At 55.5% G+C, this 13,749-nt stretch overlaps 4 protein-coding genes across 4 annotated transcripts; 3 read left to right on the top strand and 1 right to left on the bottom strand.

Annotated features, from left to right (window-relative positions):
• Positions 1 to 852: 852 nt before the first annotated feature.
• GCG54_00013004 (Glutathione S-transferase-like protein gedE) lies at positions 853 to 1,726 on the top strand (the record flags this gene model as incomplete). Its single annotated transcript, XM_045412867.1, has 3 exons — positions 853 to 1,179; positions 1,228 to 1,285; positions 1,344 to 1,726. The coding sequence occupies 3 exons, from the start codon at positions 853 to 855 to the stop codon at positions 1,724 to 1,726; spliced, it is 768 nt and encodes a 255-aa protein (XP_045267525.1).
• Positions 1,727 to 2,536: 810 nt separating this feature from the next.
• On the top strand, positions 2,537 to 8,781 carry GCG54_00013005 (Vacuolar membrane protease; the record flags this gene model as incomplete). The annotated part of the gene is made up of 11 exons (XM_045412868.1): positions 2,537 to 2,681; positions 2,742 to 2,952; positions 3,000 to 3,217; positions 3,463 to 3,629; positions 3,684 to 4,004; positions 4,055 to 4,580; positions 4,743 to 4,828; positions 5,194 to 5,351; positions 5,574 to 5,903; positions 5,954 to 7,108; positions 7,158 to 8,781. The coding sequence occupies 11 exons, from the start codon at positions 2,537 to 2,539 to the stop codon at positions 8,779 to 8,781; spliced, it is 4,941 nt and encodes a 1,646-aa protein (XP_045267526.1).
• Positions 8,782 to 9,283: 502 nt separating this feature from the next.
• Positions 9,284 to 9,832, bottom strand: GCG54_00013006 (uncharacterized protein; the record flags this gene model as incomplete). Its single annotated transcript, XM_045412869.1, has 1 exon — positions 9,284 to 9,832. The coding sequence occupies one exon, from the start codon at positions 9,830 to 9,832 to the stop codon at positions 9,284 to 9,286; it is 549 nt and encodes a 182-aa protein (XP_045267527.1).
• Positions 9,833 to 10,388: 556 nt separating this feature from the next.
• GCG54_00013007 (Transcription initiation factor TFIID subunit 5) lies at positions 10,389 to 13,274 on the top strand (the record flags this gene model as incomplete). Its single annotated transcript, XM_045412870.1, has 4 exons — positions 10,389 to 10,607; positions 11,065 to 11,250; positions 11,297 to 12,102; positions 12,149 to 13,274. 4 exons carry the CDS (start codon positions 10,389 to 10,391, stop codon positions 13,272 to 13,274), a joined length of 2,337 nt encoding a protein of 778 aa, XP_045267528.1.
• Positions 13,275 to 13,749: the final 475 nt, after the last annotated feature.

Below are 13,749 nucleotides of genomic sequence, written 5' to 3' on the forward strand. Positions count from 1 at the left end.
TAACACACACGCGAGGCCACGTGGGTATCATGAGACGAAATCGCAGAGGCGATGAAAAGAAAGGTACGACAGAAAACACCACGAAGGGACTTTGGTTCCTGAATACTAGCGCATCCTTCGTGGCCCTGCATGACCCCAATAGGCAGGTTCTGCTGACGGGAGCCGGAGCCCCACGGACTTGATCTGCTGATCCGGAGCCGGCACTCCTGACCGGCGCGACTCGACAACGAGCCGGACGGCGAAGAGCCTCTTGCTTACCGATACAACCAGGCGAGGTGAAGTGAGGTTGGGATGCTTAGTTATCGTGTTTGGGACACGCCGCAGCTCCATGCCTGCAGCTCCGAGCTCTATAATTGGCCCCACTTCTTTCGGCACGCGAACCGCCCGCGGGGGACTGGAGCGGAGTGACGCCATCGCTTCATTGTGGTGGGATGCCTGGGCTGCAGCAGTGGCTTTGGGTGTGTGATTTCTAAGCACGTCTGGATGGCCCCGCGGAAGAAGGGCGCGGTGGAGGGGTCACTGTGACGGAAGCATTTCCCAACATTGGAACAGTGCTTGCGGCATGGCTTTAGCGATGTTCCACGGGGGTCCTGGCGGGTCTTTCCCACCCCATATTATTAAGGTAACAGCTGTACAGCTACGCGGGCGAGGGGAGGGGTCAATGAGCTCTGGATTAGTATTTAGGAACTCTGGCCTCGGCGTCGACTTCTTCCACCATTTGCACTGAACCATCTTCGACACCCTGTTCTGACGACATCTCTTGATTCTCTTGCGAAATTTGCCCACTTACCTTGTTCATCCCACCCATTCATGACTACCCGACTGGGACAGTTGAGTAAACAAGTATTCAACATGGCTGCCAAGACCAAGACCGATATCCACCTGTACACCATGGGCACGCCCAACGGTATCAAGGTCTCAATTCTGCTGGAGGAGCTTGGCCTGGACTACAAGACCACCGCCATTGATATTTCCAAGAACACCCAGAAGGAGCCCTGGTTCCTCGAGATCAACCCCAATGGCCGCATCCCCGCGTTGACCGACACCTTTGAGGATGGCAAGTCCATCCGTCTGTTCGAGAGCGGAAGCATCATGCAGTACCTCGTCGACCGCTACGACAAGGACCACAAGGTCTCCTACCCGTACGGATCTCGCGAGTACTGGGAGGTGAACAACTGGGTATGCTTCAAGCGGGTTGATTGAGAGAGTTGAGCTAATGTGATGCAGCTGCACTGGCAGATGGGTGGTCTCGGACCCATGCAGGGACAGGCCAACCACTTCAAGCGTGAGTTGCTACTGCACGTCACAGATTATCCCGAAGAAAGGCTGACCACTCCGCCCAGGCTACGCTCCCGAGAAGATCCAGTACGGCATCGACCGCTACACCAACGAGACCCGCCGCCTGTACCGCACCATGGACACCCAGCTCAAGGCGAACCCCCACGGCTACCTCGTCGGCGACCGGGTGACCATCGCCGACATGGCGTGCTGGGGCTGGGTCGCGGCTGCCAAGTGGGCTGGCATCGACCTCGAGGAGTTCCCCGCGCTGAAGGCGTGGCTGTGGAAGCTTGTCGAGCGTCCCGGTTTCGAGGCGGGACGTCACGTCCCCTCGCCTCACAAGGCGCTGGAGCACTACAGCAAGACGGACGAGGAGCTGGATGAGCAGGCCAAGGGTGCCAGCGCGTGGATCCTGAAGGGCATGCAGGAGGATGCCGCCAAGAAATAGGGCGTAGATACCTCGTGAAAAGTAATTCATTCCAGCGCTTGATGTTTTAAGTAATGTGACATCTGGTGGTGCCCGTGATGGGAGATATGGGAGCCAGTCGAGACTGGGTTAGCAGGCTGAGTTGAGTGTGAGATACAATAAGAGGTGAACAGGACATGTTGATTGTTCTAATTAAGTAGTCGGATAACAATCCACTCATCTCACTCATCCCAAGAGATGACTGAGACCTTTGCCGACAGATGAGAGACTTAACCCACTGAGACCCAAACCTGGGTCGAATGCACGGCCTAGGCCTCGGTACAATATGCCAGAACTGAGCTGCACGTTCAAGCTCCAATGAGCCGAATCAGGTCGGTTAGCTCAGTTGGTTAGAGCGTGGTACTAATACATCACCTCGTGTATCTGGTAATGCCAAGGCCGGGAGTTCAAGCCTCCCACTGATCATAATTTTTTGCCCTTTTAGCACTATCTGTTTTGCAGATTTCCTTCTTTCTTGCTAAGTTACTGCTGGTCTTATCGTTCTTGGGCAGCGGGTGCCTGTGAGTGAAGGGTTGAATGAGTTTGCTCTAAAAACTTTGAATCTTAATCACGTGGCGAGCCCCACCTGCCTCGCCGTTGCCAAGACTCGCAGCTGGCACCAGTCGCAGCCGATCAAGGTCAGCCAGTGCCCCGGACATGGTTTCCATCTCCGCAGGTCCACGCTAAACTCGGTTCCATATAAAGTTCCCTCCTCCTTCATCGCAATCCCCATTCGCCATCACACCACATCACCTCCTTGCGACATACCATTGTTATCGCGCAGCAAACAAGATGTCGTGGAGAAACCAGGGAATTACGGGTTCCAACAACATCCCTCTCGGGAAGCGCCGTTTCGGTGGCGACGATGAGGAGCCTGAAGTCTACAGCAATGGCAACGGCAATGGCGAGCTGAAGCGCGGTCGCAGCCCAGAGCCTCGTAAGTCTCTTCGGTTTGGCGCCCCCGAGTTTTTGCAACAGAATCTGACATCGCGAACAGGCACCGACGCCGATGGACCTCGACGCAGAAAGAAGAGAAACCGCTGGGGCGACGCGTCGGAGAACAAGGCTGCCGGCCTGATGGGCCTGACGACGGCCATCACGGCGAACATGACGGGCGAGCAGCTGGAGGCCTACACTCTGCACTTGCGCATCACGGAGATCAGCCAGAAGCTCCGTATCGACGACGTCGTCCCCGCGGATGGAGACAGGTAAGCTCCTTCGCGTGCGCACTCGATGGTTTTGGCTAACTCTCTAGATCCCCCTCTCCGCCTCCGCAGTACGACAACCACGGTCGCCGTATCAACACCCGCGAATACCGATACCGCAAGCGCCTCGAAGATGAGCGGCACAAGCTCATCGAGAAGGCCATGAAGACCATTCCTAACTACCACCCGCCGCAGGATTACCGCAGGCCCACCAAGACCCAGGAAAAGGTCTACGTGCCTGTTAACGACTATCCAGAGATTAACTTCAGTATGATTGCTAACCCTCTAACCCTCCTAACCAAAATTCTTGTTTCCCTTGTTCCCTGCCTGGATCTCGGCCAAACTTGTCATGCATCCTCCAGGTGTCTTGTCAGACCTGGCCTTGTCAGACCGGGACCGTCATTACTTGCTTCACCCTTTTGATACAGATACTAACGCGTAGCTCTCCCATTGAAGTTGGCTTACTTATCGGACCCCGTGGCAACACTTTGAAAAAGATGGAAACAGAATCAGGCGCCAAGATTGCCATTCGTGGCAAAGGCTCCGTCAAGGAGGGAAAGGGTCGTTCCGACGCCGCCCACGCCAGCAACCAGGAGGAGGACCTGCACTGTCTCATCATGGCCGACACAGAGGAGAAGGTCAACAAGGCCAAGAAGCTCATCCACAACATCATTGAAACGGTACGTTCTCCACCCCTTGTTTGTTTCGCCACTCGCTAATCACCCCTGAAAAAGGCCGCCTCGATTCCCGAGGGACAGAACGAGCTCAAGCGTAACCAGCTTCGTGAGCTCGCTGCTCTCAACGGTACACTCCGAGACGACGAGAACCAGGCCTGCCAGAACTGCGGTCAAATCGGTCACCGCAAGTACGACTGCCCCGAGAGACAAAATTACACTGCCAGCATTATTTGCCGTGTCTGTGGCAACGCAGGACACATGGCCAGAGATTGTCCCGACCGCCAGAAGGGCGCCAGCTGGCGCAACGACGGCAACGCCCCCGGTGGCAGACCTGCCGGTCGTATTGGAGGCGGAGATGCCGTCGACCGCGAGTACGAGGTATGTTCCCACAATCCGTTGACTTTTGTGGCACAAGCTAACCCAAGCAGCAACTTATGCAAGAACTCGGCGGCGGCTCCTCCAGCGGCGCCGCTCCTGCGCGCATCGAGGCCGGTCCTGGCACGTACAACAATGGTCCCAGCGGCGACGCGAAGCCCTGGCAACGTGGTCCCACTGGTGGTCCTGCTCCCTGGCGCAGCCGTAACAGCGACTCGCGAGACGATCGTGACCGCGACGGTGGTGGTGGCGGCGGTGGCGGCGGCGCTGCTCCCTGGGCTCGTGACCGTGGCAGCCGCCGTGATGATCACGGTGGAAACGGCGGCGGCGACAGCTACTACGGCCAGGGCTACGGTGGCCAGTCCTCTGGTGCCGCCCCCGGTGCCGCCCCTTGGCATCAACCTCCTGGAACGCAGAACAACGGCTACGGCGGTGGCTACGGCGGCTACCCTGGATACGGTGCCCCTCCTGGCATGAGTGCTCCCGCGGGCATCCCGCCTCCACCCCCCGGCGCCCCCGGTCTCGGTGCTCCTCCTGGTCTGGCCGGTGGTCTGAACGCTCTCATTCAGCAGTATGCCGGTGGTGCCCCCCCTCCACCTCCCTCCGACAATGCTCCTCCTCCGCCCCCAAGCGACCAACCTCCCCCGCCTCCCCCGGGTGCTTGATGCGACACAGCAAGGACAACAGGCAACTAACAGGATACTGACGGCACGCGCCGACTAACGATGGACTAACGACCAGGGATTCAACATGACTTCCAGGTTGCCGGTGCCCGTACCCTCGTTCATGTGAAGCAGATTCGAGAAGCAGAAGGCGCAGATGAAATTGTATGATAGGTTGAAGTCGGCACTAATTTATAGGGTCCTTCGTACGCCACAGCATGGACAGTAGTAGTTCATCCCATTTATCAAAATTGAATTGGTTCACGTGAAGTTGTTTGTAACAGCCCATGCGCTGTCTCGGAGTCGGATCCGAGTGTGGACGCCGAGAGTTGCTCCAGACAGATGTCCCTCAAACCTTCGTGCACCATTGGCCGTTCGTGATTGGACTCTCCCCGAATACGTGCAATGTCCTAATTGAGTCGCACCACCCCAAGACATCGAAAGGCGAACCGTCGCAAAAGCAGGCGCAAGCTGCATGTCGAGCGTCGCAGTTGCATGAGAACCCCGCATTAATGACATCTATATCGCAGCCTAAGGTACAGGCCGCCGCAGGCGCTTTAGTGGGCGCTGGTGGAGGAGGTCGCGAACGCTGGACCCAGGGCAGGCGGGAGCTTGGGCCACCTTCTGCGCTAGGAGTGCTGTGCATCATCCACTTTGAGCGTTCCGCCGTCCTGCGCAAGAGATACGGGTACGGGGCAAGCGCAGCATGGTCCCCAGACAGCGGAGCAGCAGACCAGCCTGGACATGACGCCTTCCCGTCCTCTTTCATGTTTCCGCTCGTCAGCCTCCTCAACTCCGAATCCTCCGACCGACATACGTGCTGCGAGAGCCTTTGCCACACTCCTTTTTGACCGAATATTGTCATCTTCCATCGTTTTCGAAGTACCGCTATCTCCGAGCGATACCCAAGACTACCGGCAGCCATGGCTGTCAACCCGTTCGGGTTCACCAAGGGACCGGTCACCTTCTGGCTGATTGTCGTGTACGCAGCCTTCCTGATCCCGCTTGTCTGGATCCACGAGACTGTTCCCAATGTCAAGCCAACCGACGGACTGAACGTCACCGAGGCGTGGCACGACCTGACGACCATCACGAGGCAGTACCACCCGTACAACAGCCGTGCCAACGATGAGGTCGGCAACTACCTGCTGAAGCGGATCGAGGAGATTCTGAACCGAAATGGTGTCGAATGGACCAAGGAAAAGGATGCTGGTGGCATTGTGCGGCCCAAGGCTCTTGTGTGAGTATTCTGCATAGAGGTGACTGATGCCGAAGCTAACATTCATGCAGCGAGACATCTACTTCGCCAGTTGACAAGATAGCCTCCCAGGGTCCTCGCGTCACAGTATTTGACGACACGATCTCGAATATATCCTACAACGGGGGACGGTCTGGCGTCTACTTTGAAAGCACGAACAAGCTCGTGTACATCCGGGGCACTGAAGACGAGGATGGCGAGTGGTGGAAACGTGACGAAGGCCGCAAGATTGGCAAGGGTGGTGTCCTCGTCAATGCTCACTACGACAGTGTTTCCACTGGCTATGGCGCAACTGATGACGGTATGGGGTGCGTTAGTGTACTCCAGATGCTTGACTACTACACGAAGAATGCCACGGGCCGTCAGCCCAAGCGTGGCATTGTTCTCCTTCTCAACAACGGCGAAGAGGATGGCCTTTACGGAGCCATGGCATACGTCCAAAGCCCTCTGTATTATTTCACCACCACGTTCGTCAATCTTGAGGGTGCCGGCGCGGGCGGACGAGCAATTTTGTTCCGCGCCACTGATTTGGAAGTCGTCAAAGCATACAATCATGCGCCACATCCTTTCGGCTCTGTGGTTGCTTTCGATGGATTCCAGTTGGGCCTCATTAAGAGTGGAACCGATTATAGTGTATGGAAGGAGAACTTTGGCCAGCGTGGTCTTGACATCGCCTTCTACCGTCCTCGCGCCAGATACCACACCAACCAGGACGACACCCGCCATGCGTCCAGAGAGAGCATGTGGCACATGCTGACCAACTCCCTGGCAGCTGTCGACCATCTCCAGAAAGACACGTCCTCCTTCACCGGTGATTCACCAGCAGAAGGAGACAAGAGGAAGGTGTCAAGTGGCCGTCCCACCGAGGGTGCCTGGTTCGACATGTTTGGACAGGGCTTCGCCTCTTTGGAGTTGCGTGGCCTCTTCGCATGGGCTTTGACTCTGCTCATCGTGACACCATTGATTCTTGTCCTCGTCAGCTACCTCTTGTCCCGAAATGACAAGTACTACTACTTCTCTCGCAACGCCAAGGTCGACGCAAATGATACGTCCATTTCCCTTGGAGGGTGGAAGGGTTTCTTCCGAATTCCGCTTGCCTTCGTCTTTTCCGCCGGTCTCACGTTTGCTGCGGCTTTTTTGACTCACAAAGTCAATCCTGAGATCATCTACAGCAGTGAATATGTAGTGTAAGTTCCCTCAAGAGCAAACAAAATTGAGTACCTCTAACACGAGTAGATGGGCGAATTTTCTCTCCTTATTCTTCATTAGCTTCTGGTTGATCTCGAAGGGAGCAAGCTCCATGAGACCCAGCGGCATACAGCGAGGATATGCCCACATCTGGCTGTTCATCCTCAGCTGGACTCTTCTGGTTGCTGCAACGGTCCTCATCGATCGATTCAAAATCGCCGGCGTCTATCCATTCGCCTTCTTCCACTCGGCCGTGTTTGTCGCGACACTGATCAGCCTCTTGGACCTTTTCGCTTTGCCGGCGAAGAAGGATTTTGCCGAAGCAGCCTACCACGACCAACAAAATCGCGATGATATTGCCGAAGTTCCCAACTCGGATGCTCTGATTTCTCCCGCACCAAGCGAGACCGCCTCTCGCGCACCCGCGGAAGAACAAATCGGAGAGCCGACAGAGACCAGTGCTCTGTTGGGCGGGGAGAATGAAAACCACGGCACGATTCGACAGACTTTCACTTCGGGCTACCGACGATCTAACGCAGCCACTGCAGGCAGCGACAGTGATTCCAAAGCAAAGGAAGATGCCCAGTCGCCACACGAGAAGGAACAGCCATGGGCTGCCAAGTTGCCCTCGTGGACCTGGATTGTTCAGCTTCTGGTACTGGCGCCGATCAACATTGTGGTTTTAAGTCAAATCGCGCTCTTCATTACGTCTGCGTTAAATCAAGTCAGTGCAGATGGTATCGATTCGCTATGGTCATACCTGATCCTGGCTCTCTTCAGTGTCTTCCTTCTCCTGCCAGTTATCCCTTTCATTCACCGGGTCACATACCATCTGCCTGTGCTGTTGGTCTTCCTTTTTGGCATCACCCTTGTCTACAATCTGGTTGCGTTTCCATTTTCCTCGGAAAGTCGTCTCAAGGTCAGATTCCAGCAGTCTGTCCAACTGCAAGACGAGTACTCGTTCGTTCACATCACCGGCATCGAGAAGTATGTTCGCGAGATGATTAAGGAGCTTCCTTCAGCTGTCGGCCAAGATATTTCATGTCACCCATCTCGACTCGAACTCCACGAATGCGTGTATAACGCCACGGTCCTGCTGCCCAAGATAACAAGCAGCCTGTCCACTGACTCGGCCAAAAACAAGTACGCTGACCTTATCACCTTCAATGTGAGCCGCTCAAACTCGAGCAACTACAAGGCCACAGTTGAAATCGATGCCAAAAAGTCCAAGAATTGTGTATTGTGGTTTGATGACGAGGTCTCGGCTTGGCACGTCCATGGAAACGCTGGAATTGAGACCGTTTTGGGGAGGGCAGAAGGGTCCCCTGTGACCAACATCGTCCTTTGGCGCAGAGATTGGTCAAAGCCTTGGACTGTGGACTTGGAATGGGGTAAAGGTGCCCCGGAGGTCGCTGCGTCTTCGCCCTCGGCAGACTCTCCAACCTCCGCCGTTGGTCCAGACCCCCACGAAGAGCTCCGACTCCGTCAAACAGACGACCTTCTGATTGATCTACCCCGGCTTAGGGGTAAGATTAGCTGCGCATGGAGTGATGCAAACGCTTTGGGCACCATTCCTGCGTTTGATGAAGCTTTGCAATATGCTCCCGAATGGATTGCGGTCACTAAGAACGCCGCCGCTCTTGTCGAGGGCTATCAGAGCATTAAGATCTGAGCCGGCCATACCTAATGCGTTCTACGGCAGTTGAATGGAGGGCAACACGGAAAACGCTTCCTCATTTCTCTCACTATGGTTGAGATTCGGACGGGACTGTCTGTCACATTGTTTGCATTGGCGTTTGAGCATGGCTTCATCGCTTTGGGTACGGTTATTGGTCATTTTTATCATCAGCACGCACTTGTTACGAGACATGCCTTGTCACGATGGGTGGATGCCACATGAAGCATGGATAGGTAGTATTAATTAGGAGCATTTAATCAGAAGCATTTTTCATTATCTGCTCAAAGCGCCGAGTGTTTTGCTCCCCAATAACGGGCATCGTGCCCCTCGGCCTCGTAGTTTTAATCGTCACGCATCAAGCTGACGATGGGTATTTTATCTGAACGGTCAGCACTGCGTGGGAACATAAATGACAAGGTCACCTACTGTGTCATTCTCTCGTCATGCTGGGCGTCTCGATCGCATATTCTCAGTACTGCATTCGCCAAGGCCATTCTCACTGCTGCATCCTGTCGGCTCCTCCTGGCTGCTCATTTGCATGGTATTTTTCAAGGAACTCCCTCATCTTCGCCCACAGCTCGGCCTCCATGTCGCGCTCGACCTTGTTGTTGCGGCTGTTGAGCCACCCAACATCCAGGTTGCCAATGGTGCCAACTCCGTTTGGCTCCAACGAGGGTCTGGCGACGATCTTTGCATCCTCATTCATGACAACCTGCCTTTCCTTAGAAGCGTCGTTGCGGAGCTTGATGATGCCGGCCTCCTCAAGGCCCATGATCTGGCGCTTCATGTGAACGTCGACTGTGTGAAGGGTGGACAAGAGGGAGTCCATTGAGTCTTTGAAGAGCTGCTTCTGGTCTTCGGGGGAGACGGTACTCGTGGTGTTGGATGACGAAGACTGGGGCTTGTTGCTCAGGGCGGACATGGCAGAGGAGGTGTGGTTCATGAGCTGGACAATGTTCTTGTCGATGTCGCAGAGCTGTTGGATGCGCTCTTCGAGGGTGAAGGGCTCGGCGGGCTGGTCGCCTGACATGTTTGTGTCGGCCATGTTTTGAGGATTCTTTGTTTGCCGTCTCGATCTCGAATCCTTCAAAGCGACGTCGAGGATGAGATGAGAGGTTGAATGAGTGAAGGTCAAAGATACATCAATGAGGTACCGCGTCGCAAAGAAAATGTGGACCTGGAAGGTGAAAAAGGTCGGAGCTCCTTCCAATGATTGGGGAAGCTCGCAGGGCCCCAGTCCCGAAAGAGGCTAGCGCGACCTTTGATGGATATTTTCCGCTGCCAACCACTCTTTCCACGTCTTTGCAGCCTTGCAGGGGATCGAGCCTCACTCATCGGGGTGACGCGACGACATCAAAACCATCCAGCTCATCTCAGCGAAAACCTAGCCATCAACACCGAGCAAGGCCCGGATCACTTTCTCGCCGTAATCACTCTCAGTTCGAATTTCCGTATAGATATAGTCGCTCTTTCTCGACCTAGATTCACGTTTGCGACCAAGCGCCTCATCTGCCCGACGAGGAGGATGTACCATCAGTTTTGGACCGAGTAATCGAAAAAGGACGTCAAGAAGACTGTAAATCTAGGAAGATACGATCAAAATGTCGGCCAACCCCGGTCAGACGGGAGCAGGAGCCCCTCCAGGAGGAGCTCCAAACGCTGGAGGCGCGTCGGGTACCTATCAGCAACCTGCATCTACAACACCAGGCGCCGCAGCTCCCCCAGTCTCGACAACGCCCATACCGCCTCCTGCCACCACACCAGCGCCCGCGCCGGCGCCTGCTGCCGCTCCAATGTCGAATCAAAATCTGAATCAGATCGTAGGTGCCCTATTTTTCCATGTTTATTCTCAGGCGGGGTGAGGTCGATGGGGAAGGTGCTGCCTGCGAGGTGGCCGTAGCGACGGTGGCCCTTTCATCACGAGTGTGATGAGGTGAGATTGTCCACAAAGGGTCTCGCTCTCCCATGTGCTGCACCAGTTTCACCTGTCAGAAGCCACGACGAAACATCGTCACCGCCTCATTTGTCGACCCTGCATCATTTCTGTAACGACTTTTGCGCATCTGGAATTATGTCGCGAGCTGCAACGGTCCAAGTGGCCCAACATGTGCAGGCTCCTGATGATCTATTCCGGAAAAGGGTGCATAGAGAAGTATGACGCCAGATACTCTACGACTTGGAAAAATATGGCTGGGAGAGGCACAAGGCGCGCATCTTGATCCCGCATCTTGATCCACGTCTCAACGATCCTTGGATTACTGCTAACAAAAGCTTTAGGTCACAGACTACCTTCTCAAAAGGGGTTATACCCGTACCGAGACCATCTTCCGCCAAGAATCAAGTCATCTGGGCCCGGACGGTCGACCCATTCACAACAAAGTCGACGATCTAGGCCCGAAGAAGTACCTCAAGGCCTTCAACCTGCTGCGCGAATGGGTCGAGAACAACCTCGACATCTACAAGGTGTGTTCTCAGCCTCCTCCTATCTATCAATACTAACACCTCCCAGTTCGAGCTGAATAAGCTGCTTTGGCCCGTCTTCGTCTACTCCTGGCTCGAGCTGGTTACGCAAGGTTACTCGGAAGATGCTAAGAGCCTCCTCAACACCCTGAAGCCATACTTTGAGAACATCCACGGCGACGACCTCAAGACCTTTTCTACCGTCACCCTGGCCCTGCACGCCAAGGAGAACCCCACCACCAAGCTCTACCGCGAGAACAAGTATCGCATTCCCCTGAACCAGCATGTTAGCGGCAATCTCTTCCACTTCCTCGAGCGCGAGCGTGACAACGGCGGCGCTGTCATCACCTACATCCTCCAGACCTTCTGTCAGCTGGATTCGACCTCTCGTGGGCCTATCGAGCCCTTCAGCTTCGAGGCGATTTACCGACGAAGTCAGAACTTGGACTTTGACGAGGTCGACCTGCAGGAGGGAATCCCTGGAGCCTTTACGGGTATCTCTAATCGAGACCTGCTCGACAAGACTGCGCCTTTGAAGCTGGGTGCTTTGCCAATGGAGGAAGATCTCCGTGACGACGTCCGGGCTGAGCTTGCTGACGAGGACGCTCTCAACCCCCCGCCCGATGGCAGGTCTACTCTGGTCGACGAGTTTGACCGCAAGATCAAGAGGGAGGAGAGTGCGGATGGCCCTAACAGAAGCGACCTGCCCCTTCCCCCGTCCCGCGCCCGCGATGTTGTAATGGAGATGCAGAAGGTTAGAGAAAATCGCGATCGATTCAAGATTGAGGGCCGCACCGGTGGCGTTGGCGTTCCCGTCAGCGCATGCATGTTTACATTCCACAACACTCTCGGAAGGTAAATCTCGTCTCTTCTTTGCTGGTAAACGCAGCTAACCAAACAGTGTCGCATGCATGGACTTCTCCCAAGACCACGAGCTGGTCGCAGTCGGCACCACCGACTCCTACATCCGCGTGTGGCATCTCGAGGGCAAGGCGCTCAAGTCAAAGAGAGCCGACGAGAAGGATTTTAAGTTCAACAACCGCAAGCTCATTGGCCACTCTGGACCGGTATACTCCGTCTCCTTCTCTGACGCCATCGCCAAGCTTGAACACGCGCCGTTCGGCGAGGAGGGCAAGGGCGAGCAGCCCATTGAGACCAGCTCGAAGCTGTTGCTGTCTAGCTCCGCCGACGGGACCGTTCGCATTTGGTCTCTGGACATTTGGGCCTGCGTGTGCGTCTTCAAGGGTCATGACGGTCCCGTTCTGAGAGCAAGCTGGAGCCCTCACGGACACTACTTCTTGACGGGCGGTTGGGACAAGACAGCTCGCATCTGGATGCAGGACCACGCCTCGGCTCAGCGTATCCTTGTCGGACACGACTCCAGCATCTCTGCGGTTGCCTGGCATCCAAACGGTACCTACGTGTTCACCGCCTCTGACGAGACGGACAAGTCGGTTCGCATGTGGTCGGTAGTCACTGGCCAGTGCGTCCGCGTCTTTAGTGGACACACGGATTACATCTCGTCACTTGAGTGCGCACCCAACGGCAAGATCCTCGCCAGTGCCGATAACAGCGGCAACATATTCTTCTGGGACATCCAGAAGGGCGCGCGGATTAAGCGGTCTCGCGGCCACGGCAAGGGTGGTATCTGGTCAATGAGCTTCAGCGTCGAGTCCAATGTTCTCGTGTCTGGTGGACAAGACGGCTCTGTGCGTGTCTGGGATGTTGAACTGCCTGCCGAGGGCCATAAGGTTGTCCAGCAACAGGTTGGAACAGCACCTGCGCAAGAGGGGAGTGATACTATCGTCGCTGCCACTGGACAGACGGAGCGTCCGAACGCAAGCACTCAGGGAGCTGCTGGTGGTAGCTCCAACGCACCAAGCGGTGGCAAGAAGAAGGGCAAGGAGGTGATGATTACGCCTGACCAGATCAGCGCGTTCCCGACCAAGAAGACACCGGTCATGAAGGTGCAGTTCACGCGGATGAACCTGATTGTGGCCGGCGGCTGCTACGACCCCGACCGTTGAAAAGAAGGATGAAGGCCGCCGAATAATGTTCTGGGCGGGTGGAATTAGATTGCTTTCATCCAGTTTGGCGTTGGGGGGGGGACGAAGGGCAGGCATGTCTCTATAGGATAACCAGACCAGGCAGCACGCATGCTAGCTGTCTCTGTAAATCAGAAATACAATCGGTAGTTACTTCATCTCCTTACTCGCGATGTTTCGTTTGTCAGGCTGGAATGTCACCCACCGCTTCGGTGTGCGGTGAGTGATGACTACAGGGGACGCCATTAAGCATTGGCCTGGGGCAGCTACAGGGGCCTTTGGGGGCTCCCGATCGGGCGCTGTGGCTGTAGCTCCCAATACCGAATGGGCAGCAGCGAATCACATGGTGCGGAGCAGCTGGTACCTTCGCATTGAGCGTCAGTACCTAAGGTGAGGTAAGACCAGAACCAGAAGCGGCCGTGCTGCCTTGTCCTGCCTTGCGTAACCTCCAACTACG

Source organism: Colletotrichum gloeosporioides (genome assembly GCF_011800055.1).
Source record: "Colletotrichum gloeosporioides strain Lc1 chromosome Unknown consensus_21, whole genome shotgun sequence".
NCBI classification, from domain to species: domain Eukaryota; kingdom Fungi; phylum Ascomycota; class Sordariomycetes; order Glomerellales; family Glomerellaceae; genus Colletotrichum; species Colletotrichum gloeosporioides.